Source organism: Lissotriton helveticus, chromosome 1_2, assembly GCF_964261635.1.
Source record: "Lissotriton helveticus chromosome 1_2, aLisHel1.1, whole genome shotgun sequence".
NCBI lineage: Eukaryota > Metazoa > Chordata > Amphibia > Caudata > Salamandridae > Lissotriton > Lissotriton helveticus.
This window is the reverse complement of record NC_136058.1, coordinates 358,922,354-358,946,846: the sequence shown is the minus strand read 5'-3', so window position 1 is coordinate 358,946,846 and position 24,493 is coordinate 358,922,354. Positions and strand designations below refer to the sequence as shown.

The window sequence follows — 24,493 nt, the reverse complement described above, 5'->3', positions numbered from 1 at the left end:
CTATTGGCAGGAATGAATATAAAGCCAGTCTCAAGGGATATCATGCCCTAATTATAAAGACGCGGGCTTTATACTATAAGGGGAGGATAGAAACAGCAGAGAACTCGGTCAAGTAGTTGTTTAATGTCTTTAAAGAGATATCCTCTTTGTCTAATATCGCTGCACCTTTGGTGGGCTCAGTGGAGTCTTGTAATCGAGTGGCAGATTTCTTCACAGAGAATGTGGAGAAGATTTACTCCACCTTCCCGGTTTCGGCTCGAGAAGGGAGCACGGATGCGGACGTATCCAGTAACATTATGGGATCAGAATGCCTGCATATTTTTACAGTTCCATCTCAGGCCACCCTAAATAAGATAGCTACTAACATGAAATCTGGCTCACCCAAAGACCCTGCATAGCCTAAGGTGCTGAGAGGGAGTATTGAGACGTTAGAGCACTACATTAGATATCTTTTAGAGCTCTCTTTTAGCTCAGGCAGCACCCCAAAGAAATGGAAGGAGGCTGTGGTTATACCTGTGAAGAAGAAACCCAATGTCAGCATGGATCAATTGGATAATCTGCGTCCTATCTCGCTACTGCCCTACTTTGGGAAAATTGCAGAGAAAGTAGTAAATATCCAATTGACGGCGCATATTAGTAAACACAGTCTTCTCCACCCGACCCAATCAGGCTTTTGAGCATCTTACTCGACCGAATCAGCTCTTCTCCTGTGTGCTGAGACTATTTGGCAATATGTGGATGAGGGACAGACGGCGGCCTTGATTCTTTTAGATTTGAGTGCCGCATTCGATACTGTGGCCCATCACACGTTGCTACAGTGTCTCAGAAAGGGAGGGGTTGTTGGTAAAGCCTGGGAAGGGATGGAATCTTTTCTGCAAGATCGTAGTTTCCAGGTAGCACTGGGACCTCACTGGTTAAAAGACATTAAGTTGGAACGGGGGTCCCAAAGGGGTCCACCCTTAGTTCGACCCTATTTAATCTATATGTTACACCGGTGGCTGAGATCACGGAAAAATTTGGAGTCAAGGTCGTGTCCTATGCTGACGACACGCAACTGGTTGTGTCGCTTACACGGCCAGATGAGGAGGCAGCCAGTAAATTTACACTATGTCTCCAGGAATTGGCATCCTGGATGACTAGCAATTGCCTCAAATTGAACCGAAACAAAACAGAGGTGTTGATCATAGGCAGAGCACCATCGGTGTGGACATCGGCATGGTGGCCACAGATACTGCGCTCCACACCCACGCCCAGCGAACTGGTTAGGAATTTAGGGATGTGGCTCGACACCAAGCTCTCAATTGAACATCACACAAGACGGGTGGCAGGCACCTCCTTCTGAGTCCTGCGGGGATTCACGAAGATAATGGATCTGCAACTAACTACATCCAGGAAAACCATGGTCCATGCCTTGGTGACATTGAGGCTGGACTATGGGAATGTCCTTTACCTGGGTGCCAATGGCAAATGCATTCAGAGGCTACAACGCATCCAGAATGCGACAGCTCGCCTTGTTCTGATGCTACCCAAGAGAGCCCCTTCTAAGAGGGCTCTGGTCACCTTGCATTGGCTTCCAATTAAGGAACGAATTCTGTTCAAAGCGCTCTGTGTGAGCCATCAGATTCTACAGAGGAAGAGGCCCACCTATCTACACGACCTTCTATCTCCTTACGCTCCTACCCGTCAGTTAAGATCTAGCAGGGAGGGGCGAGTCAGTGTACCTATCATCAGGAGAGCAAGGATGGGAGGTCGCTCTTTTCGTTTTGTAGCAGCACAACAATGGAGCAAACTCCCGTGGGAGCTATGGACTGAGACGTCAGAGATGACCTTCCGTAAGGAGCTGAAAACCCACCTCTTCCCCTCAGACTAGAGGTGTGGGGGTCTTACTTGAGCAGGGCAGGTTTCCTCCTTGTCAGCAAGGTTACTTTAGGCCTTGCACCGCAGTGCGGGGACACACTAGCCTAGTGTAACCAGGTGCTTAATAAATCTGCCTGTTATTATTTATTATTAATGCTCAGACCCTTGTGCTTTTTAAATCTTCGCAAACCCAAGAGAATTGCATGCTCTCCGGATATTAAATATACCGGAAACATGTACCTTACGACTTCTTCCAACCAAATATCTGTAGGGGTTGAAAGTAAAAAAATTCATCACCACCTAGAGTTTGAAACGCTTGAGGCACAGGTCTTTCAATACATCTGACATTAATCCTCAATTGCAATATTCATAATAAGTCACTCTTACCTTACGGAGGTAATATCCAAATTCGAATCAGTTTCATACAATTGCGTCCAGTATTCAATGTTTATAATTCAATGTCAATCCACGCTCCTGAAATAGAACGTCATCCCGTCATAACCAGCACTATCCATCTTACATTTTATTCTCAACTAAACCATTTTCTATCAAAAAGACCAGCCAGCCATTGGGAGCATACTCAGATGTTGCTGGCCATGACTGAACTGATACTGAGTATTGGTTTTAGCTTCCTAAGACCTCGATATTTGTATTACTTCCAGCCCTGAGGAAGCCGTTTGGTCATAGCCAATAACGATGAAACACGTTGGCGTAAAGGAGTGGAAGCCCCCGTTACAAAAAAGAAGAAACAAAAAACCCAATCTACTACATCTTTATTTCCTTACACTACTGTACTTACTGTATTATAAGATACGTGTGCTTCAATAATTGTAAACAATTCAATGTATGAAGCTCAAGATGGAGGCACTCCAGAGAATCATTCTTCTGATTCCGGTGGGTCATTTCCTCATAACCCTGGATCTCAAAGAGGTTTACCTCCACTTTCCGACTGCACTCACTCATCACAAATTCCTTCCTTTTCGGCTGAAGTCAACTCCGAGAGTCTTCGCAAAAATGATGGCGCCTGTAGTGGACTGGGTGAAGGGCACTAGGACCCTGCACTGAACAGAAGGGCAGGAAGTCAACTGGACACCACTTCCGGTCAGGGAGTGGACAGGGAATCTGGGAAGAAAAAGGCACGAGGGCAGACGTGCATGTGTGCAGGGAAACAAACATAATAAATAACGATCAAGTAAACCCTGCCTGGTTTCCTGCGTGGTTCCTTATCAACAACAACTTGGCAACTGGTGATGAGCAAGGTGGGATATCGAAGCACCACCAAATGCGTGCACTGCAGTCCCTCGCAACCAAGGAACGGAACCAGGAGCCCACCCTGGTCTGCCCGCTGCAGGAAAGTCCAAAAGGCGAAAAGCTGCGACGTCTGGAGCCCACCCAGTTGCAGGAAGTACCGGAGCCAGTAGCCCACCCTGGTCTGAGCACGGAAGATAGAAGAATCGGCACGGGAGCCCACCCAGCCACAGAAGAGACGCGGTAAGAGGCTCCCCCTACCTCCCCGAAGGCAAGCAGTGAACTGATGGGAAAGTGAGGGCATCCCGGTGCACCCAACCGTGTCCCTGCCGCTGCTGAATTCTGAAGAGCCCGCTTCGCGTAGATTTAAAGGTAAATCTCGCATGAACGTGGCAGCCATCTTGGGGCCAGGCGGGAACAGCCAATCAGCACGTAGAAAGTCCCGGCGGCCATTTTGGAAGGTCAGGCACAGGAAATCTCGGTCTCGAGAGATCCGGCGGCCATCTTACAGACATATGTCCAAATGCAAACAAAACAGACATCAGCCAACGCGTTTCATTCTAGGAGCTAACTTCTAGGCAAGAAGTGCCGAGACACGCTAAGACCGCCATTGTAGGTTTCTGACCGTTGGCCCTTATCATGGAGGCTGACGCCACACTTCTATGACTACTACAGCTTGAAGGTTATTGGACCTTAGGTCACAATTAGTGACGTCTTTCGCCATATATTTATTGCCCTGACGAAGTTTGCTCTTAGAACGAGACGCGTTGGCTGATGTCTGTTTTCTTTGCATTTGGATATATTTAAATAAAGATGGTACCTACGAAGGAACTGATCATGCTTCATTATTAAATGCTACTACACCCTGGTAGTGGACCACTCCATTGCTTTTCAAGACTGATTTGCATCAAGGATTTCGCCACAGTAAGCACACCGCTCCGAGAGTTAACAAAGCAAGGTCAGAAATTCTTGTGGTCACAGGAGTACAGCTGAGCATTTGAAGCCATCAAAGAGGCTGTAATGACTGTAGATCACCTTGCCTATTTTGACCCGTTGCTATGCACGGAGCTGATGGTAGATGCCAGCCCAGTGGGACCAGGAGCAATACTAGTGCAGCACCTGCCGGGTAGAGATTCACCTAGAAGGATTGTTGCATATGCAAGCAAAAGCTTGTCTGACATTGAAAAGGCATACTCTCAACCAGAAAACGAAAGCCTAGCAGTGGTATGGGCGTGTGAACACTATCACATGTTCATCTACGAGAAGTTCTTCACCATCATCACAGATCATCAGGCTCTGGTGACAATCTATGGCAATCCATCAGCGAAGATGCCGCCGCGCATTGATGGTGCACAAGGCAGGAAAAGAACATAACCCGGCTGACTACATGTCATCAGAGACTGCATCAATGGATGAGGAATATCTCAATTTCATACTGGCGCCAATAACACTAGCGGAACTAGAGCAAGAAACAGCAAAAGATGCCACCCTGCGGCTGGCCAAAGAAACAACAAGTATGCAGAGATGGAGACACATCAACAACAACTGCACCTGGGGGGAAAAAGTAAACAAGGAGGAAATGCTGGCACTAAAGAAAAGACATGAACAACTGTCGGAGACAGAAACAGGAATAATAATGCGAGGAACAAGGATAGTGATACCAAGTTCACTAAGGATACAGACTGTCAACGTGGCACACGAGTCACACCGCGGAATGGTGGCAACGAAAAAGATGTTAAGAGAAAAAGTAGGGTTCCCTGGCCTGGATAAAATGATGGAAGACACCATTGCGACGTGTCACCTCTGTCAAGTAACAGGACAGCCGGCTAATCCAGAACCGTTACAAATGTCAGAACTCCCAAGGGCAGTGTGGGCAACATTGGCGGCTGACTTCTTTGGGCCACTAGACATGGGCAACTACTTGCCCATGATCATTGATGAGTACTCAAGATTTCCCATAGTGCGTCACGTGTCATCAACGTCAGCAACAGTGACGCTACCAATCATGGATGACATATTTGCGGCCTGGGGCTCCCCAGAAATACTAAAGACAGACAATGGTCCTCCATTTTCAGGAGAAGAGTTCCGAAAGTTTATGTCCTACCTGGGCATTCATCACCGGAAGGTAAGACCGTTGTGGCCACAAGCGAACAGCATGGTGGAGCGGTTCATGGGAAACATCAAGAAAGCTGTTCAACGAGCAAAGCTGGCACAGATCTCCATCGAACGTCAGGTTCTACGAGACTACAGAAACACACCACACAGCTCCCGGGGAAGATGTCCCGCTGAGTTGGTACTGGGGAGGACCAGCAGGAAAAGGCTACCACAGATAGAAGCAAAGGGGTCACCAGAGCACAGCAACATTGCAGCCAAAGACAAGGAAGCCCAAGAAAAGATGAAAGCATATGCGGCTGCAAGGCATCAAGCCACCCCGTCACACCTCAAAGAAGGAGATGCAATGGTAGTGCGTCAGCGACAGCAAAGAAAGTCTGACAGCCTGTTCTCAAAGGAACCTCTCACGATCATAAAGGTGAAGGGCCCGAAGATTACAGCTGCGTCAGAACATGACCAAATAACACGGAACAGTTCTCATTTCAAAGGACTGAAGACCTTGAATGAAAGTGGCCAAGATACTGCGACGGGAGGAAATGAAGCGATGGATCACAACGGGAAATGAACGGACAATGACGGAGGGCAAGCAGAAGAATTACAGGAAGAGTGCGCAGAAGGCCAAAGAGTCTTATTGAAGAAATGCAGTGAGGAATGCATACGTGTCGTTTCCTCACTGTGAGCTATCTTTTCTTTCTTTCTCACTTTCTCTACAGTCTTTCTATCTATCTCTTCTCTCTCCTCATTTCTTTGTGACAAAAGGGGGAGATCTAGTGGACTGGGTGAAGGGCACTAGGACCCTGCATTGGACAGAAGGGCAGGAAAGCAACTGGACACCACTTCGGTCAGGGAGTGGACAGGGAGTCTGGGAAGAGAAAGGCACGAGGGCAGACATGCATGTGGGCAGGTAAACAAGAATAATAAATAATGATGAATTAAACCCTACCTGGTTTCCTGCCTGGTTCCTTATCAACAACAACACAACAGTGCCGTATGGGGATCACCTTAATCTCCTGGTGATTCCTGTATAACAAAAACACAACAAAGTTTTGCAAAAACCATGAATGACAAATATTGGCGGGGCCAAACTGCTGGCGGCCAGTTCCAGACTGATTGGCATTGACAGTGCTTGTTTAGCTATAGTTGTGCTTTACTCACGATGCGCACCGCAGTTCCAAATAGTTCTCCGGTTTCACGTGTTTTCCCTGCCTCCTCATTTACCCAAATTTGGTCATTCCACTGTAGTCAAGGAGCGCTACGAATACCTGAGCCTGTCCTGCTTTTGTCATGTGCGAATTGTTTTGGAAGGATGGCCTCTACTGAAATCAAATCACACCCCCTTTATTTTTTTGTTTTACTTTTTCATCAGACTGCATGCAGTGGTAGTTCCTATTTTCCTTTACTTCTCTTTCCATGGTCACAGCGACACCTAGTGGCTTTTTAAATAACCGCCTCCTGAACTTCACAGTTACTAAGGGCCCGATTCACAGAACTAACTTAAGACAACATTCTAAACTTACTACCTTTGGTATTCACAGAAGTTAGGATTTTGTTTTAAGTTTGTCTTAAGACAGACTTAAGACAGACTTCAGACAAAATCCTAACTTAAGTCTGTCTTAAGTTTGTCTTAAAACAAACTTAAGACAGAATCCTAACTTCTGTGAATACCAAAAGTAGTAAGTTTAGGATTTTGTCTTAAGTTAGTTCTGTGAATCGGGACCACAATGTTTTAGATACGTTATGTTATGTTATGTTAACAGATTTGTTAAGTGCACGAATGCCCGGGGGTGTTTTGATACCTACCTTCTAATGGTATTACACCTGTTTTAGAGGCCACACCCCTGAATATAAATGTTTGAATATAATTTAAATACATTAGAAAAAATATACACTACGTCATAGATTCTTCAGGGGTGCTGTTTGTAAATGTCTTTGTAGAGTTCCATTACATACATGTCACTCTCTTCAACAATAGAGTCTTGTGTTACGCAAGAACAGCTGATAATGGCTCCGGCATATGGACTGACCTGTTTTTCCTGGGAATCCTTTGAAGCACTGTATGCAGGGGGCTCATTACATAAATGGACTGTAACCCCAGGATCCCCACCACAAACCCCGAACTATATTACCAAAGTCATTAAATGTTGCTTCTTATAAGCAAATGTCTGCATTTGATCCGATCAGATGGAAAAACTAAAACGGATAACTAAGGTTTATAACCACTTTTATTAACAAGTTATTAGGATTTTAAATCGTTTTTCTGATGAATTTTATTTCTTATTCCCATTGCGATTGTATAAATGTAAATATTTTAATTATTCATGACATATGTTTTAAAGTGCTCACATGTTCACTATTGTAATGATTTTTATTAATCAAGCAATAAAGTTAACCTCGTAATCTATTGCGAGTCTTATACCCCACTTCTAGGGCCATAATGATACAGTTATTAAAGGCCCAGAACTTGAGTGATTGGCCGGTCCTGCAGGCGAAAGCCTATAATGAGGGAGAGGGCCTTTAACTACTGGTATATCCCGAGGCAGAAGGGCTGTAAGGCTATTGGAACATTCCACCCACTGAGGGTAGAATGCTTTTAATCAAAAAGAGACGAAGGCTTATAAACATTAGCCCTGAGCCACTTCAGTGTCTTAGCTCTCAACATTCCAATGTTCTAATCACCAATTAAAGCCCTTGTCAATAATAGTAAGAAATCCACTACAGCTTGTAACAGTGCACATTTACATCACTGTCAGAAACGTTACTTTTAATAGCATTAAAATCCAACCAGAATTATTTGATATGCTGTCTATGAATTTGAAAAAAGGATCTTTGGCCTAAAGATGCCGATACATTCATACGTATATGTGCTACTGGCAAAGTCACTGAAGTGACTGAAAGCAGCTACAAATGGTATTTAGATTTCAGCACAGCACGCACAGCACTTCCCTTTTTTACTGATTTGTACAGTTTTGTTCCAATTTGCATCAATGGGGCATTACATAAGTGGTACCCGAGCATTCCAGTGGAACCAGCCATGGGGCATATTAGCAAAGGCAGTATCGCCACTTTAGCGGCACTTTTTGTCACTAAAGTTGTGATTTTTTTATCGCCCAATTACCAAGCTGTCGCTAACAGCAATTAGCGGCAGCTTCCAGGTGATAGCGACCGGTTTGGGGCCCGCTTTGAATGTCAGCAATGTTTATCGCTAATGACATGCAAAGTGGGCGTACCCAAACTGGTAGCGATTGAAAGCAGTCCCTAACACAGCTATCGCCTATTAGCAATACCCGCGACGCGATTAAAAAACGCATGCTAACCGCGATTGGTGCCAGGATTTTAAACCTGGTAAAAACCTGACTTAGCCATAATAGTCAATGGGAGGTGGAGTCTACGGCTAAGTCCCCACCTGCCTATTAGCGAGATTTTCCTAAGCAATAGGATTTTTATTGCTGGAAATCTCAAGTTAAAGATGGGATTCGCCGTCATCGCTGGATTTGTTATCGCAGTGGAGATAAACGTTCGTAATACTATGTTATCTCCGCAATAAAATCCAGCGATAGGTGGCGATAAAAAAAATCGCACTAAGCGCATTGTGCGATAATTATTGCAAGTTGTTGCAAATGTGCCCCCAGGTTTTTTACTGAAACCATTCAAATTGTCAGACCGGCTTTGTGTGAAAAACATTCTGCTTGAGACAGGTGCAAAGTTTGGAGAAATATGTTTATTTCTCCAAAATGTTGCACGTTTGCTGCACTGTGATGCATTCAACATCACAAGAGTAACACAAAATTACCAAATTGTTTCCAATTACTCAGGCATAATTATTATTTTGCCCGGGCCTAGAATAATCAAAGAATTACTCCTCAGTTTTTCTCCATTCCATGAGGCGTAATGAGATATTTTTCTCCTTAATTCTCCTCCACGAACTTTTACCTCCTTTACTATTTCAATGTGTACACTTATCTAGAAGGTGGTAGGAGACAGCAAGAAAGAGAGGTGGGGTAGAAAGAGGGCTGTGAGAGGTAGCGACGAGGGGAAGAGAGGTAGCTTTGAAGTATAGAGCGATGGAGATAGAGGTTCAGTAAAGAGAGATGAGGTTGAAAGAGGTGAAGTAGATGCAGGAGAGTTACGGGAGAAGTGAGATGGAAAAAAAGCAGTAAGGAGTAGAGAAAGGGGTGACATAGTGTACTGAAATAATAGAGATAAACTGATAAATTAGAAATAAGCAGGTAAAGAAGTAGATCATTTAGAGATAAGGGAGTAAAGAAGTAGATTTCGCTGCAAAGATTAGTGGAGAGACAGGTGGAGAGAGGTAGGGCAGAGAGAGGTGTATTCAAAGAGAGGTGAGATAGATGAGGTGAGGTAAAGAGAGAAGTGATGGGTGGTGATAGATGCTTAGAGATTTTGCGAGTTCTAGAGAGCTAAACAGAGAAGGGTGATGTAGAATAGGTGTGGTGAAGTGAGGAGAGAGATGTGAGACAGAAAGAGTCAAGCAAAGAGAGAGGCAGGAGGTAACAAAGAGGTAGTCAAAGAGTTGGCTAATTAGATAAATGAGGTGGAGATCAGTGTATGAATTTAGTGGCTTGGGAGGTATAAGGAGTTGAGATACTGTAAGATAGAGAAAAAGAGATAAGGAGTAGTAAAAGATGAGGTAAACAAGGAGAGGAGGAGAAGAGTGAGGCACAGTAGACAGAGGAAGGTGAGAATAACTTAGACGGAGGTAGACAGAAGAAGAGAGAGATGTAAAGAAGGAAAGGCAAGGTAGGTATATAGAGACAGAGCCTGGGATAGGTTACGTAGAGAGAGGTAGATAGAATTCCCCTTGGTATTTAGCAGAGCATGACATAGACAATGTAGAGAGAGGTAGATAGAATTCCCCTTGGTATATAGCAGAGCATGAGATAGACTATGTAGAGAGAGGTAGATAGAATTCCCCTTGGTATTTAGCAGAGCATGACATAGACAATGAATAGAGAGGTAGATAGAATTCCCCTTGGTATATAGCAGAGCATGAGATAGACTATGTAGAGAGAGGTAGATAGAATTCCCCTTGGTATATAGCAGAGCATGAGATAGACTATGTAGAGAGAGGTAGATAGAATTCCCCTTGGTATATAGCAGAGCATGACATAGACAATGTAGAGAGAGGTAGATAGAATTCCCCTTGGTATATAGCAGAGCATGACATAGACAATGTAGAGAGAGGTAGATAGAATTCCCCTTGGTATATAGCAGAGCATGAGATAGACTATGTAGAGAGAGGTAGATAGAATTCCCCTTGGTATTTAGCAGAGCATGACTTAGACAATGAATAGAGAGGTAGATAGAATTCCCCTTGGTATATAGCAGAGCATGACATAGACAATGTAGAGAGAGGTAGATAGAATTCCCCTTGGTATATAGCAGAGCATGAGATAGACTATGTAGAGAGAGGTAGATAGAATTCCCCTTGGTATATAGCAGAGCATGAGATAGACTGTGTAGAGAGAGGTAGATAGAATTCCCCTTGGTATATAGCAGAGCATGAGATAGACTGTGTAGAGAGAGGTAGATAGAATTCCCCTTGGTATTTAGCAGAGCATGACATAGACAATGTAGAGAGAGGTAGATAGAATTCCCCTTGGTATATAGCAGAGCATGAGATAGACTATGTAGAGAGAGGTAGATAGAATTCCCCTTGGTATTTAGCAGAGCATGACATAGACAATGAATAGAGAGGTAGATAGAATTCCCCTTGGTATATAGCAGAGCATGACATAGACAATGTAGAGAGAGGTAGATAGATTTCCCCTTGGTATATAGCAGAGCATGAGATAGACTATGTAGAGAGAGGTAGATAGAATTCCCCTTGATATATAGCAGAGCATGAGATAGACTATGTAGAGAGAGGTAGATAGAATTCCCCTTGGTATATAGCAGAGCATGACATAGACAATGAATAGAGAGGTAGATAGAATTCCCCTTGGTATATAGCAGAGCATGACATAGACAATGTAGAGAGAGGTAGATAGAATTCCCCTTGGTATATAGCAGAGCATGAGATAGACTATGTAGAGAGAGGTAGATAGAATTCCCCTTGGTATTTAGCAGAGCATGACATAGACAATGAATAGAGAGGTAGATAGAATTCCCCTTGGTGTATAGCAGAGCATGACATAGACAATGTAGAGAGAGGTAGATAGAATTCCCCTTGGTATATAGCAGAGCATGAGATAGACTATGTAGAGAGAGGTAGATAGAATTCCCCTTGATATATAGCAGAGCATGAGATAGACTATGTAGAGAGAGGTAGATAGAATTCCCCTTGGTATATAGCAGAGCATGACATAGACAATGAATAGAGAGGTAGATAGAATTCCCCTTGGTATATAGCAGAGCATGACATAGACAATGTAGAGAGAGGTAGATAGAATTCCCCTTGGTATATAGCAGAGCATGACATAGACAATGTAGAGAGAGGTAGATAGAATTCCCCTTGGTATATAGCAGAGCATGAGATAGACTATGTAGAGAGAGGTAGATAGAATTCCCCTTGGTATATAGCAGAGCATGAGATAGACTGTGTAGAGAGAGGTAGATAGAATTCCCCTTGGTATTTAGCAGAGCATGACATAGACAATGTAGAGAGAGGTAGATAGAATTCCCCTTGGTATACAGCAGAGCATGAGATAGACTATGTAGAGAGAGGGCGATAGATTTACCCCTGGTATTTAGCACTTAATTTCTATTCTTCATTTCAGGGCAAAAATAGGCTTGAGGAAGTCTGCGAATTCAGGGCCTCATTTATGAGGAATTGTCGTAGGGCAGTGCTGCAAGTCTTCTTGCTGCACTGCCCTACACCAATGTGAAGGGCAGGAATGCACCACATTTATGAAATACGGTGCATTCCTGTTCTTTCACCCAGCACTGGTGCTCAATTCTTGCCTAGCACCAAAGTAGGCACCCTTGCACATGGTGCAAGGGTGCGTCTGTTACAGGGTGCATCCGTTACAGGCAGGATTGTTTTTGTACATGAAGGGGCACCTCTGAACATAGTTTTTGTGCAGGAAGGCACACCTTCCTGCACAAAAACAATCCTGAGAGGCGTTTTCCAGAATGTAGCTCACATGGAAAGATGAAAAACAAGGACAAATTCAAATATTTCTTCTCGTTACAGCTGATCTGGCGAGGTGTAAGGTTTTGGCGCTGCCAAAGTTTATGTGATTACGTAAATCTGGGGCAGCATCAAAATCCATGGGTGTTGCGTCGGAAGACCCACCGCAAAGTGCTTGGAATGCCTCCTTGATGCAGAGTAAGGCAAGGCAGTGACTTGCACTGCTCTGTCGAACTTCATAACTTTGAGGCCATACAAAGGACACTTCGGCGATGCAAGCCTCTCAGAAATAAGACACTGGGTGCAAAAAACAGCAACATACTGAATTAGATACTAGTGTTGCGGCATGAATGGTTTATGTAAAAATATTTTCCAGATAGAGAGAGCAGAGAAAAGTCATTTGTGCCATAACGTGAATCCGAGTATAATCATACACTGAGAAATCTCCCTAATGAAATTGATTCAGATACATAGTACCACTGAAACTTGACAATCACTGAAGTCATAACTTTACTGAAAATATAAGTTGATTGTGCGCTCTATTTTATTTTATTTATTTATTTTGTGTATTTTGTATAGCGCGCAGCTACCCCAACGGGGTGTCCCGGCGCTAATAGATCAGAGAGCGAAAAGTCCTAGGTGAAAATTAAGAGCCAAAAAGAAAAGTCTTGAGGGATTTACGGAATTCGAGCTCAGACCTACTTAAACGAAGTGAGAGTGGAAGATTATTCCAACACTGTGTGGCACACACCTCAAAAGTTTTACCTCCAGATCGAGATCTTCTAAATCTGGGAGTGACTAACAACAGTTGTGAATTGGACCGGAGAGTTCTAGAATTGCAATAGGGGCATAGACTGGACATAAGATGAGCAGGTCCTTTGCCCTTAGTGGTACGGTAGGCCAGCGTCAAGGCTTTGAACTCTATTCTTTTCGGGATCGGGAGCCAGTGTAGTTTATTTATTTATTTATTTATTTCTGGATTTTGTAAAGCGCGACACTCATCCCGTGGGATATCACGGCGCTGTAAATCAAAAAAAGGAAACTACTGAGGACCGAATTGAGGAGTTAGTTTTTAGGAAAGAGGTGAGTTTTTAATTTTTGGCGGAATTGAAGGTAATTTATAGTGTGTCTGAGGTCTACAGGTAACTCATTCCATCTTTTGGCAGCCAGGTATGAGAAGGCGCGTCCGCCAGTCCTTGCTTTATAAACACGCTTAGATTTAGCCAGCGCCAGGTGATTCGATCTTAGGTTCCTGTTGGGGGATGTAGAACTCAATTTTCCCTTGGAGAATGGTGGGGCCCGTTTTATGAAGGGCTCTGTGTGCATGACAGAGTAGTTTGAAGGTGGCCCTCTGACGCATTGGTAGCCAATGAAGTCTTTTGAGGCATGCGGATGCCGAGTCTCGCCTACCTTTGTTACATACCAATTTGGCTGCCTGGTTCTGGAGGACCTGTAGGCGGGAGAACAGTTGTTCGTTCATCCCTTCGAACAGGGCATTGCCATAATCCAGGCGGCTGACTAGGAGGGCTTGAGTGACAGTACGTCGACAGTCCATGGGTATCCAGGAAAACATTTTTGCCAGGAGTTTAAGTATTGCGAATCCTTTACCCCAAAGTGAACGGATGTGGTCCTTCATGGACAAGGCATCGTCCATGATAATGCCGAGATTTCTGGCATGCTGTTTCGGAATGGGAGATGATCCCAGTGAGGGTGGCCACCATGTAGCGTTCCATGTGAGTTTAGCTCCTCCAAACAGAAGTATCTCTGATTTGCCGGCATTTAGTTTTAAGCAATGGTTGCGCATCCAGTCTGCCATTTCGGAGAGACAGCCGTGTAGCTTTTCTTTTGCTGTCTCTGATCCCTCATCCATTTTCACCATCAGCTGTGTGTCGTCGGCATAGGAACATATGCCGATGCCCCACTTTCTTCCAATGTCTGCCAGAGATGAAACGTAGACATTGAAAAGAGTGGGGCTCAGTGAGGCCCCTTGTGGGACTCCACAGCTGATGGGGTAGGGTTTTGAATGGAATTTGCCCATGTGAACTGCTTGGCTGCGATTGCTGAGAAATGAATTAATCCAGCCTAAGGCTGTAGCTTGCACTCCTTTGCTTAGGAGGATGTTTAAAAGGCAGTCGTGTGACACCGTGTCAAACGCCGCTGACAGGTCGAGCAGTATCAGAGCCACAGATCCCCCTTGATCTGTGATGCATCTCACACCGTCCCACACTGCCAGCAGCGTTGCCTCGGTGCTATTGTTGGCTCTAAAGCCGGTCTGGGTGGGGTCCAGGAGTGAATTGTCTTCCAGATATCGGGACAGTTGTGTATTAACCAGTTTTTCCAAAGCCTTGGAGAGGTAAGGGAGCTGGGAAATAGGCCTATAGTTCTCTGGATTGGTGATGTCGGATCCGGCTTTTTTCAGAAGGGGAGTCACGGATGCGTGTTTCCAAGCTTCAGGAAAAGACGCAGTAGTGAGTGATTGGTTAAAAAGTTTGGTAATGGAGGGGCAGAGCGTTGAGGTAAGGGGATATGTGTTGCCTAGGTGGAATGCCCTCCACCAAATGTGCGGCAGCGTTTTGCACTGTCTGAAGTCTATGACACAGACCTGCTGTCAGACCCAGATAAAGACCGTTGGCATAGTCAAGATGCGAGGTAATAAGGGCATGGACTATGGTTTTACGGTTATCACAGGGCAGGTAATTTACAATCTTTTTTATAATTTTAATTTTGGAGAAGCAGGCAGCTGCGACTGTTTGAACCTGGGAACCAAAGGATAGACGATTGTCCCAACGAACCCCCAGATTTCTAACCGATTCCTTTGGGTCAGGAGCCTGGCTTAAATCTTCCGGCCACCATAGGTTAGAGTCTAAAGGAGATGGTTGGTTAAAGAACAGAACTTCCGTCTTTCCTGCATTAAGTTTAAGAGAGTTTGCATCCATCCATTTTGCAATGTTCCTAAGGCATGACTTCAAGGGATCAAATGTAATAGAAGTAGACTCATCGAAAGAGAAAAGGAGCTGAATGTCGTTGGCATATGATGTAGTTTTAATGCATGACTGTGCAATCATTTCAGCCAGGGGGGTAAAATACACATTAAAGAGGAGCGGACTCAACGGGGAGCCCTGAGGAACTCCCCATTTAAGTGGCCTGGCTGAAGAGAAGTAAGGTGGAGTATGGACCTGTTGAGTACGGTTCGATAAGAATGACGCAATCCATTTCAGCACCGTGCTCTGATGCCGATGGATCTCAGCCGTCTCAGCAGGATCGTATGAGAGACGGTGTCAAATGCTGCTGAAAGATCCAGCAGCACTAACACCGCCCTCGACCCATGATCCAGCGTCCACCGCACTGAGTCCGCCATTTCAATCAGGGCCGACTCCGTGCTGTGGCCTGAGCGAAATCCATGCGGGGAGTTATGCAGAAGCCCATGGGACTCTACAAAGCTGGCAAGTTGTCGATGAGCCAGCTTTTCCAAGATCTTGGCCTGGGCTGGAAGAAGGGAAATCGGCCTATAATTTCCCGGAGTATCCGGGTCCGCATTGGGTTTCTTCAAAATAGGGACAAGGAGCGCATGTTTCCACACTTCCGGAAACTTGCCCTCTCTCAGGGAAGAATTCCATATGGTGTTAAGATGGGGATTAAGAAAAGAGGCTAGCGCCTTGTATTGTTTTGCTGGCCAAGGGTCTTTAGGAGACCCAGACTAACATTTAAATAATTCCTCGAGAGAAGTGTCTACAGAAATTTCGGCAAATTCAGCTAAAATGGGGGCCGAAGTATTAAAAGCAGTCAATTCCTCCTCGAGAACAAAGCTCTCCTTAGTAGGAAAAGAGGCATGAATCAGCGCAATCTGCTCCTCCAAAAACTCCGAGAGTTGATTGCAGAGAGATTGAGAGATGGGTGGATGTCGCTTCAGAGCCTGAGGATCGGTAAAAGACCTAACAATATTAAAGATCTCTCTTGGGGCATTACTGGCTTTATCAATCCTATCTGATAAGTAGCTTCTTTTATATTTAATAATCAATTTACGGTATTCTTTAAGGGCTGCCCGGTACTCAGTTTTGCATTCAAGGGAATAATTCTGTCTCCAGCTACGTTCTAGTACCTTGCACAAAGCTTTTTTCTGTCGTAGTTCATCCGTGTACCAGGGGGCTGCTGGTATCGACCTAAAGGTTTTAATAGGTCTAAGGGGGGCCAGTGAATCAATTGCCTCGCCCATCCATTGGTCCAAATTGGCAATGCATAAGTCCAGGTCGGGATCTAAAGATGGCCAAGAATCCTTTAAGTGCTCTTGAAGGGATTCAAGGGTAATTTTGCTCCAGTTTCTACCGAATTCCTTCGGGATAGAGGGTGGTCTATCTGAATGAGTCATGCAAATAGAAAAAGGGATGAGATAGTGATCCGACCAAATCACTGACAAGGGCTTCTCAGCCCTAATACCGGGAAGATTAGAACAAATTAGATCTAATGTGTGGCCTGCTCGGTGGGTAGATAACTTGACATGTTGAATAAGATTGCAGGCCGTCAGAGTGGAAATAAAATTCTGGCTGAGAGGGCAAGTGGCGTCATCCACATGTAAATTAAAATCCCCTAAAGCCGTGAAATTGGAATATCGTGTGCAAGCTTGAATAATATAGTCTCCCAGGGCTGGAAGATGGGAAAGACTGGACTGAGGGGGACGATATATTAAAATGCCCGAGCATGTGATTGAGCAGAGAGTCTAATACAGGAGGAAAGGCCTTCAATACAGTCGATTTGATCGTAGTGCGCAGTGGTCCCAGTCCATATGGGTTTATAAATAACTGCCACACCCCCTCCTTGCTTGCCGTTATGTCGGTTGGCACAAATAATACTATAGCCTTCCGGAATAGCCAGATTCAGGGCAGGGTTTGTCACTTCACTTAACCACGTCTCTGTCAGAAAAAGGAGGTCCCAATCATTAGCCAAAAGAGTATGCAAGATTTTAAAAGCATGTTTTACCAGAGATCTACAGTTTATGAGTGCAGCTTTGAGGGTTATTATCGCATTGGGCTCCAGGTAGACGGCAGGGCTAAGCAAGTGTGAGGCTCTATCCCGTGTGTTGTGAGTGTTCAACGAGAAACTACAACATTTACATGGATGATCTAAACTTTGGGTATCAGATGAGTGGAGCAGAGAGTGGGGGCGCCGAGTGGGCCTGAGGGCAAGTATCTCCGTATGGCTATATATCGTTCTATCTATGATATTTAAACGGGCAGGGGGACCGGCCCGGTGCGTCATGGTCGTGGACGGGCGCAGACGGGCTTGCCTTTGGCGTGCCGCTGGCGCGCCCGAGTAAGGGCGGCCATATCTAGCAGGTGAGGGCGGGAGGGGCCCGGTGACTGGACCGCCACCCTAAACTTCCCCCAAGATGGCGGCTAAACTTCACTGGACCTCTGCGGTTGCACCTAATCGGCAGCGCGGTGTCTGGTGAAGTGAAGAAGTGAAAAGCACAGCCGGAGTGACTGCAAGTATAGCAAGTTAAAAATAGCAATTCCAACTCTAGAAGGATTAGAGTTGGGCTACGAAAATGGTTCATGCTCAACCCAAGAGGGCATTGAGAGTGGTATCAATTTTCTAATCAGCTATACTGTAAACTGGGAGAACAGTCGAAATAGGCATGGGAGAGGCAATGATAGGCATGGGAGAGGCAATGATAGGCATGGGAGAGGCAATGATAGGCATGGGAGAGGCAATGCAGTCTGTAAACCTTCAGTTGGACTCTGCTTTCAAAAACAGCTTTTGAAAGGAGACCACAGCAGTGGAGACAGCAGCAAGAATGTAATGTGTAGATTTCTTGGATTCATTCAGGGAAGGACAAACTTAGGGAGGTTGTATGACGTTACAATGCATACTTTTACAACGCACACCTTTACAACGCATTTTTTACAATGCAACATCCATTACAACGCATTCCATTACAACGCATGCCATTACAACGAATTTTTTAAAACTACCTTTACAACGCATTCCATTACAACACATACTACCTTTACCATGCATACCATTACAACGCATAAAATTACATTGCATGTATGGTAAGTATTGGATAGTGTAGGGGTAAAAATTACTACTCTAACTCCAGGGGGTGCAACAGTAGGGTAAGTGTTGGATAGTGTAGGGGTAAAAATTACTATTCTAACTCCAGGGGGTGCAACAGTAGGGTAGGTGTTGGATGGTAATGGTATGCGTTGTAATGGTATGCGTTGTAATGACTGCGTTGTAATGACATGCGTTGTAATGGTATGCGTTGTAGTGTCATGCGTTGTAATGGTTGCGTTGTAAAGGTTGTTTCCCCTTAGGGATGTCTGTGGTGGGCTGCAGACGCAGGTGGGTCCTTGCGCCAACATTAGCTATAGATTGATCAGACTGGATCGGGCTGACAGTTCTTATGTGCTCCGCACCTCAATGTTTCTTTTTTAATACCCTGCAGATTGTATACAAGGGGATCCTAGGCTACCTTCTGGCGCTCTCCGTCTTGGCGTTCTGCATCTCGATTTCGAACATCGTCTTTGCAAGTAAGGCCGTGTGCTGCAAGTCCTCCTCCACGGATGCCGCACAGGTGAGACAGTGATAATGCCTTCTGTAGTAAACGCTCCATCCTTTGTGCTGTTATGGTTTTGGAAACGTATCTGGGTCTCCTAGGACCAATTCTGATGTTCCCATATACTTGTCAATACGTTGGTTGGTGTGGAAAACCTTAAAGAAGGATGATACAAAGGGGCTTATTTACAAGCCCATTGTACCGCCGGTGTGTTACTTTTTGTTACGCACCGGCAGCGCAATGGGATTCTCAATATTTACAAGGCCACGTAAAGTCACCCTGCATGACTTTTAATGGCCTTGTATATATTGGTAAGGAAATCAAAAGAAGGGAGAGAAGAGGTGGTGCTGGGTGGCACCGAGGTGGGCACGTCCTCCTCTTGCGAAAGTACTATTAATCAAAACGGTCCACCTCGAAGAGGATCTGTGTATATTCAGTTGTTAATGGAATACACACAGTGTGTTAAAATACCCCTCACACACCAAAAGGGCCCTTGGTGTCATGCTTCATCATTGGGGTCTTCCCGCCCGGCTGCCGGACGGGGCAGTGCTGCGACAAGCGACTACGCTGGAGCACCTTTTGAATGTGGGTGCTATGTGAGTGAGTTGGACTGAGTGTCAGTAGGGTCAGGGGTGAAGTAATAAAGTGATGTTAAAAAATACCTGGCCTAGTGATTGAAAAAACTATTTAATAAACACTGGCTGGTATCAATAAAAATGTGGTGTCGGAAAGGTTAAGCGGGTTAATGGGCTTACTTTCCTGTGCGGGTCAACATGTTTCGGGGCGCCATGCCCCTTTGTCAGGACTGGGGTTAGATCCCCCTGTCACTCACTCATGTATTTCCACAATAAAAAGTGTATGTACAAAAGAGTCTAGTGGTGATTCTATTATATCAATGTGTATAGATATATATTTTATAGTTATACACTTCCCTTGCTAATGCTAAGATACTCATGTAGTATGCCTGAAAGACAAGAGCACGGGGTAATTAATGCGCGGATCCCACAGCGCTATTTACTAAATTACCTGTGAAGAAAGAGAACAAACATACAACCATAATCTGGTGCTAAGGATCTGTGAAAAGCTTCACTAGGTGAGACACACATACAGTAAAACACATACATTTGTCATTAATATGGTACAACAGGTTTAGTTAGAAAGGGTATGTACTCATCCTTAAAATACATACTTGGGTAGGTGAGGAACAATGCCCCATGAACCAACACTGGACAAGAGGGTATATGGGGTTCCAGCTGTAGGTGAGATAAAAAAAAGAAGTAGGGAAACAAATGGTTTCCTATCCCTGTGGTTTGATGGCAGGTAACTACAGAGACAAACCTGGTTGGAAACCAAGTGTGCCACAGATCTTATGTCTACCCCTTGCGGCTATGCCGTACTTACTAAACCTCCTGCCTCGTTGTGCTTCCTCCTCAGTCCGTGGCTTCCGTGATTGTGAGGATGGGAGGTAGGGCGGGTGTTATATATGCTGGAGTTAATTGAAAAAAAGTTTGCTTAATTGGTTAATGGCTATCGACTCCGAACAGGTGTGCCTGTGGGAGAGTCCTAAAGTAAGGTTAATGCGGTGGCCATTGTTGGCTAGTCACAGGTATCCCAAATGGTGGCAGAAGGACTGGTTTTGGAATGGTAATAACCCCTGTAACTGGCTGCTTTAAATTCCGTTCGCCAGAAATTAATCCAAGAGACGCGGGAGCTAAAACGATCATTTTCGTAGTTCAGCCGGTATGCGGCTTGACCTGCGCATGCGCGGGATAGTGTGCTCAATTCGCGCATGCGCGGGAGCTAAAATGATCATTTTCGTAGTTCAGCCGGTACGCGGCTTGAACTGCGCATGCGCGGGATAGTGTGCTCAATTCGCGCATGCGCGTTTGAGACTGGAATCTACGCGCATGCGCGAGAAGCGCTGCGCGAGTGTAATGAAAGTAGACAGTGGGTGCACCGAACATATAATGGTGCTGTTGCTGGTCATTATGTAGGGGGACCTAGTTAGAAACGATTAGAGTTACAAATGGTTAGACTACCAAAGGATGCCAGCAAGGTCCATATAAATGGTGGCAACAGTAGTCATTTCAAGTTTGGTAAGACTGTATGGGCAGAGTCATGGTGCTGTTAGGTACGGTTTATGGAAAGGCATAAACAGTGTTGACTACTGAGGTTGATCATTGCTGATGGCAATTCCATGAACAGGTACTAGGAATGATCAGGAGTTCAGTTGTGACCAGGGTATGTCCTCATTAAGTCCGGTCTGGTGTGTACCCAGCCGGTACACCCAGCGTTGTTCCTTCGATAGAAGGTCCTTGTCACTCTTGAAGGCCTCAATGACAGTCCATTTAAGATCATGGGTGCTATGTCCCTCAGTCACAAAGTGTGTTGCCATTTTGGTGGTGGTTTTTTTGCAGCGTACATTGCTGCGGTGTTCCCCCATGCGGATTTTCACAGGTCTACTAGTCATACCTATATATTCTTTTTTACAGGGGCAGGTGATTAAGTAAACTACGTTGCGACTATTGCAATTGGTGAATGAGCGTTGGTCCCATGTAGTCTGATTCGAGAATGTGATGGTGCGGCTTTTTTGCGTGGATTGACAGGACACGCATGAGCCACATGGGTGGTGGCCTCCTACTGTTGTGAGTCTAGAGGGAACATTGGCCTCTATGTTCCTAGGTCTTGTGTGTACCAACATATCCTTGAGATTTTTGCCTCTCCTATGTGAAAACATGGGTTTAGGGAAGTCAAGTTTGCCACAGTTGAGCATTCTCCAATGTTTATTCACTATTTTGGTGATGCGGTTGGAGTTTGTGTTGTATGTTGTTACACAAATGGGTCTTGGGTCGGGCTCTTTGTTACATGTTTCTTCCAGTAAGGCCTCTCTGTTGTTGTTGCGGGCTCTTTTTCGTCCTTTCTTAACAATTGCTTTCGGATAGTTTCTATCCAGTAGTTTACATTCCAAATCGGCCGCCTGGGTTTTAAAATCCTTGATGTTGCTGCAGTTGCGTCGCAGTCGAAGGAATTGCCCATAGGGTAAATTCTCGCGTAGGTGTCGCGGGTGAAAGCTGTCGTAAAGTAACAGGCTATTCTTAGCCGTGGGTTTAAAATGTGTGCTTGTTTCTAGTCTGCCATCAATGGGGTAGATATTCAGATCCAGAAACACTAGGTTCTCTTTGGAAACGGTGTGGGTAAATTTTAGGAACCGATCTTGTTGGTTTAGCCATGTCATGAACAGGTTAACAGAGGCCTGGTCGCCCCTCCAAATCACCAGCACGTCGTCGATGTACCTTTTCCACGTTACCACGTGGTTTCTGTAGGGATTCAGGTCGCTGAGGATCTTGGACGTTTCAAGATGGTGTACGTATAGACCGGCCAGACTAGGGGCGCATGTGCTCCCCATGCTCGTGCCGTGCTTTTGCAAATAGTTAGTGTCTTCATTCTGAAAATAGTTTTTCTTCAGTGACAAAGAGATACACTCAAGTACCACCTGCCTTGGTGTGTGACATTTCCAGGGTGTAGAGAAAAGAACTTCCTCTATTATCTCCAAAGTTTCTTGGTGGGGCAAGCTCGTGTAGAGACTCTCTACGTCTAAACCTATAAGGAGGTCTTGTTCTGGATCGAACTGTATCTCTTTGACCAACTGTAGGACAGCTTTCGTGTCTCTCAGATACGTGTCGGTCGATTGCACGATGGGTCTAAGGAATGCATCAGCAAATTTCGACAGGGGTTCCAGGATTGATTCAATACCTGAGACTATAGGGCGCCGCGGTGGATAGGGGGCTTCCTTATGAATCTTTGGTATGGTATAGAAGTAGGGTGTTTTGGGGTTGTCTTGAATCAAAAATTCACTCTCTTTTTTGGAGAGCCAATCATGTGCTATGGCTTCCTCGATCATTATCAGAATACAAATCCTGACTTCTTCTGTTGGGCCATCTCTAAGTATTTGGTAATTACGCCTGTCTTCCAACAACTTGCTACATTCCCTATTGTAGTTTGCATAGGTCTGTATGACTGTCGCCCTGCCCTTATCGGCCGGCTTAATCACAATGTCTTGGTTGTTAGCCAGCTCATGTAGAGCAACTCTCTCCCATCTGGAGATATTCTGGAAAGTAGTACCTGTATCTGTGGGCAGTTTCTCAAGATCTCCCATGACCGCTTTCTCAAACGCCAGAAGTTCTACTGGTAATGTGGAGTCTAATGGGGTGAAGGTAGATTTTCTCTTTAGTCCTGTGTCGGATTGGTCAGTTGTTTCTTTCTCAGAGTTCTGAAAGAATGCTCGTAGCTTCAATTTTCGCATGAACTCATTCATTTCTTGACAGATTTTAAATTTGTCCATTTTATTGATCGGGACAAAACCTAGCCCCTTTGACAGAACGCTCTCTTGGGCTTCTGTTAATTGCAATTCAGATAGGTTCACCACTAGGTTCCCTGACTGGTTGATGCTGTTTGGCTCCGGGTTGACACCCCTGAGGGTACCGCTGGTTGTTGGTTCCAGTGTACTTGTGTGCCCTTTCGATTTTGATTTCTTCCCCTTCGGGGGCCTTGGCGCTGGCCTAAAAAAGGTGGTTGCCCATAGTAGTTGTATGCGGGTGCTTGTTGGTTCCAAGGATCGAACTGATTGCCCATGTAGGGTGGCATTGGAGGATATTGTATGTAGCCAGGTGGCTCTTGGTAGGGTGCCCAACCTCTCCCGCCTTGTGGATATTGTCTTCTGTGGCATGGTGCCCCTCCTCTGGCCCCCTGATTACTGTTCCTACTGAAACCCGAACTATTGGAGCTTGTGTCTGAGTAGTACGTGTCCTGATCGCTATTGTGATTTTTGGATACATAGTCTTTTTTAATATAGGGATATACGCGTTCTTGTGTGAACCCCTCTGTATCTTTTTTGTGTTTCTTGTATTTACTTGTCTTTAGGGTTAATTCAAAGTCTGTCATCTCCTGGTTGAGTTCCTCTAGTCTTTTCTTCAGGGCGGTTGGGGATATGTAACTCTTAATTTTCACCTCGAGTTTTGATATCTCTATCTTCAGTTCTTGTGTAAGTTTGGTGGCGGTTTTTACAATAAGGACTAGCCAGTCCCTGGTGCACCTCCAGCTTATCAGAGACCAGTCTTTTTTGAATTCTAAATCGTGTGTGAACAGAAAAGGTTCGTTCTTAACTATTAGGCCGGGAGGGGCAGTTTTTGTTTTGAGGTACTCTGACATCATTAGACCATGCAAAGCTGTCTTTATCTGTGTTCTCCTTAGAACAGCTAATTCATCCCAATCGCCATCGTTAGTGCTTGGTTCGGACTTGTTCAGCCCTTCAAACGGGCGGAGGGTAGCTAGGATCCTGTCAACTTCTTCGTCATCGAAAGTGAGGCCTCCTGCATCTTCCATGATGGAAAACTAACCTGTTGTGTGGGTAGTGACTATGTGTGTGTAGTAACAGTGATGTACGTGAAAAAAAGATACAAATGAGACACATGAACAAACCAATCGGTAGTCTTGTGTTGGTCCAGAAATACTGGTTCTCAATTAGACATTGAGAAAGGAGAACTCCCACAGCTGCGCGCTGTCTAAAGAGTAAGAAAATCAAAAGAAGGGAGAGAAGAGGTGGTGCTGGGTGGCACCGAGGTGGGCACGTC

General features: G+C 45.0%; 1 protein-coding gene across 2 annotated transcripts in view; it reads left to right on the top strand.

Moving 5' to 3' along the window:
• The window catches only part of LOC144804996 (membrane-spanning 4-domains subfamily A member 4A-like), a 138,988-nt gene that overhangs the window by 102,198 nt on the left and 12,297 nt on the right, over positions 1 to 24,493 (top strand). For both annotated transcript variants that reach the window (XM_078671937.1, XM_078671936.1), the window contains exon 6: positions 18,753 to 18,881. In XM_078671937.1, the coding sequence (XP_078528063.1) occupies positions 18,753 to 18,881 (129 nt within the window). The remainder of the gene's footprint in view (positions 1 to 18,752; positions 18,882 to 24,493) is intronic.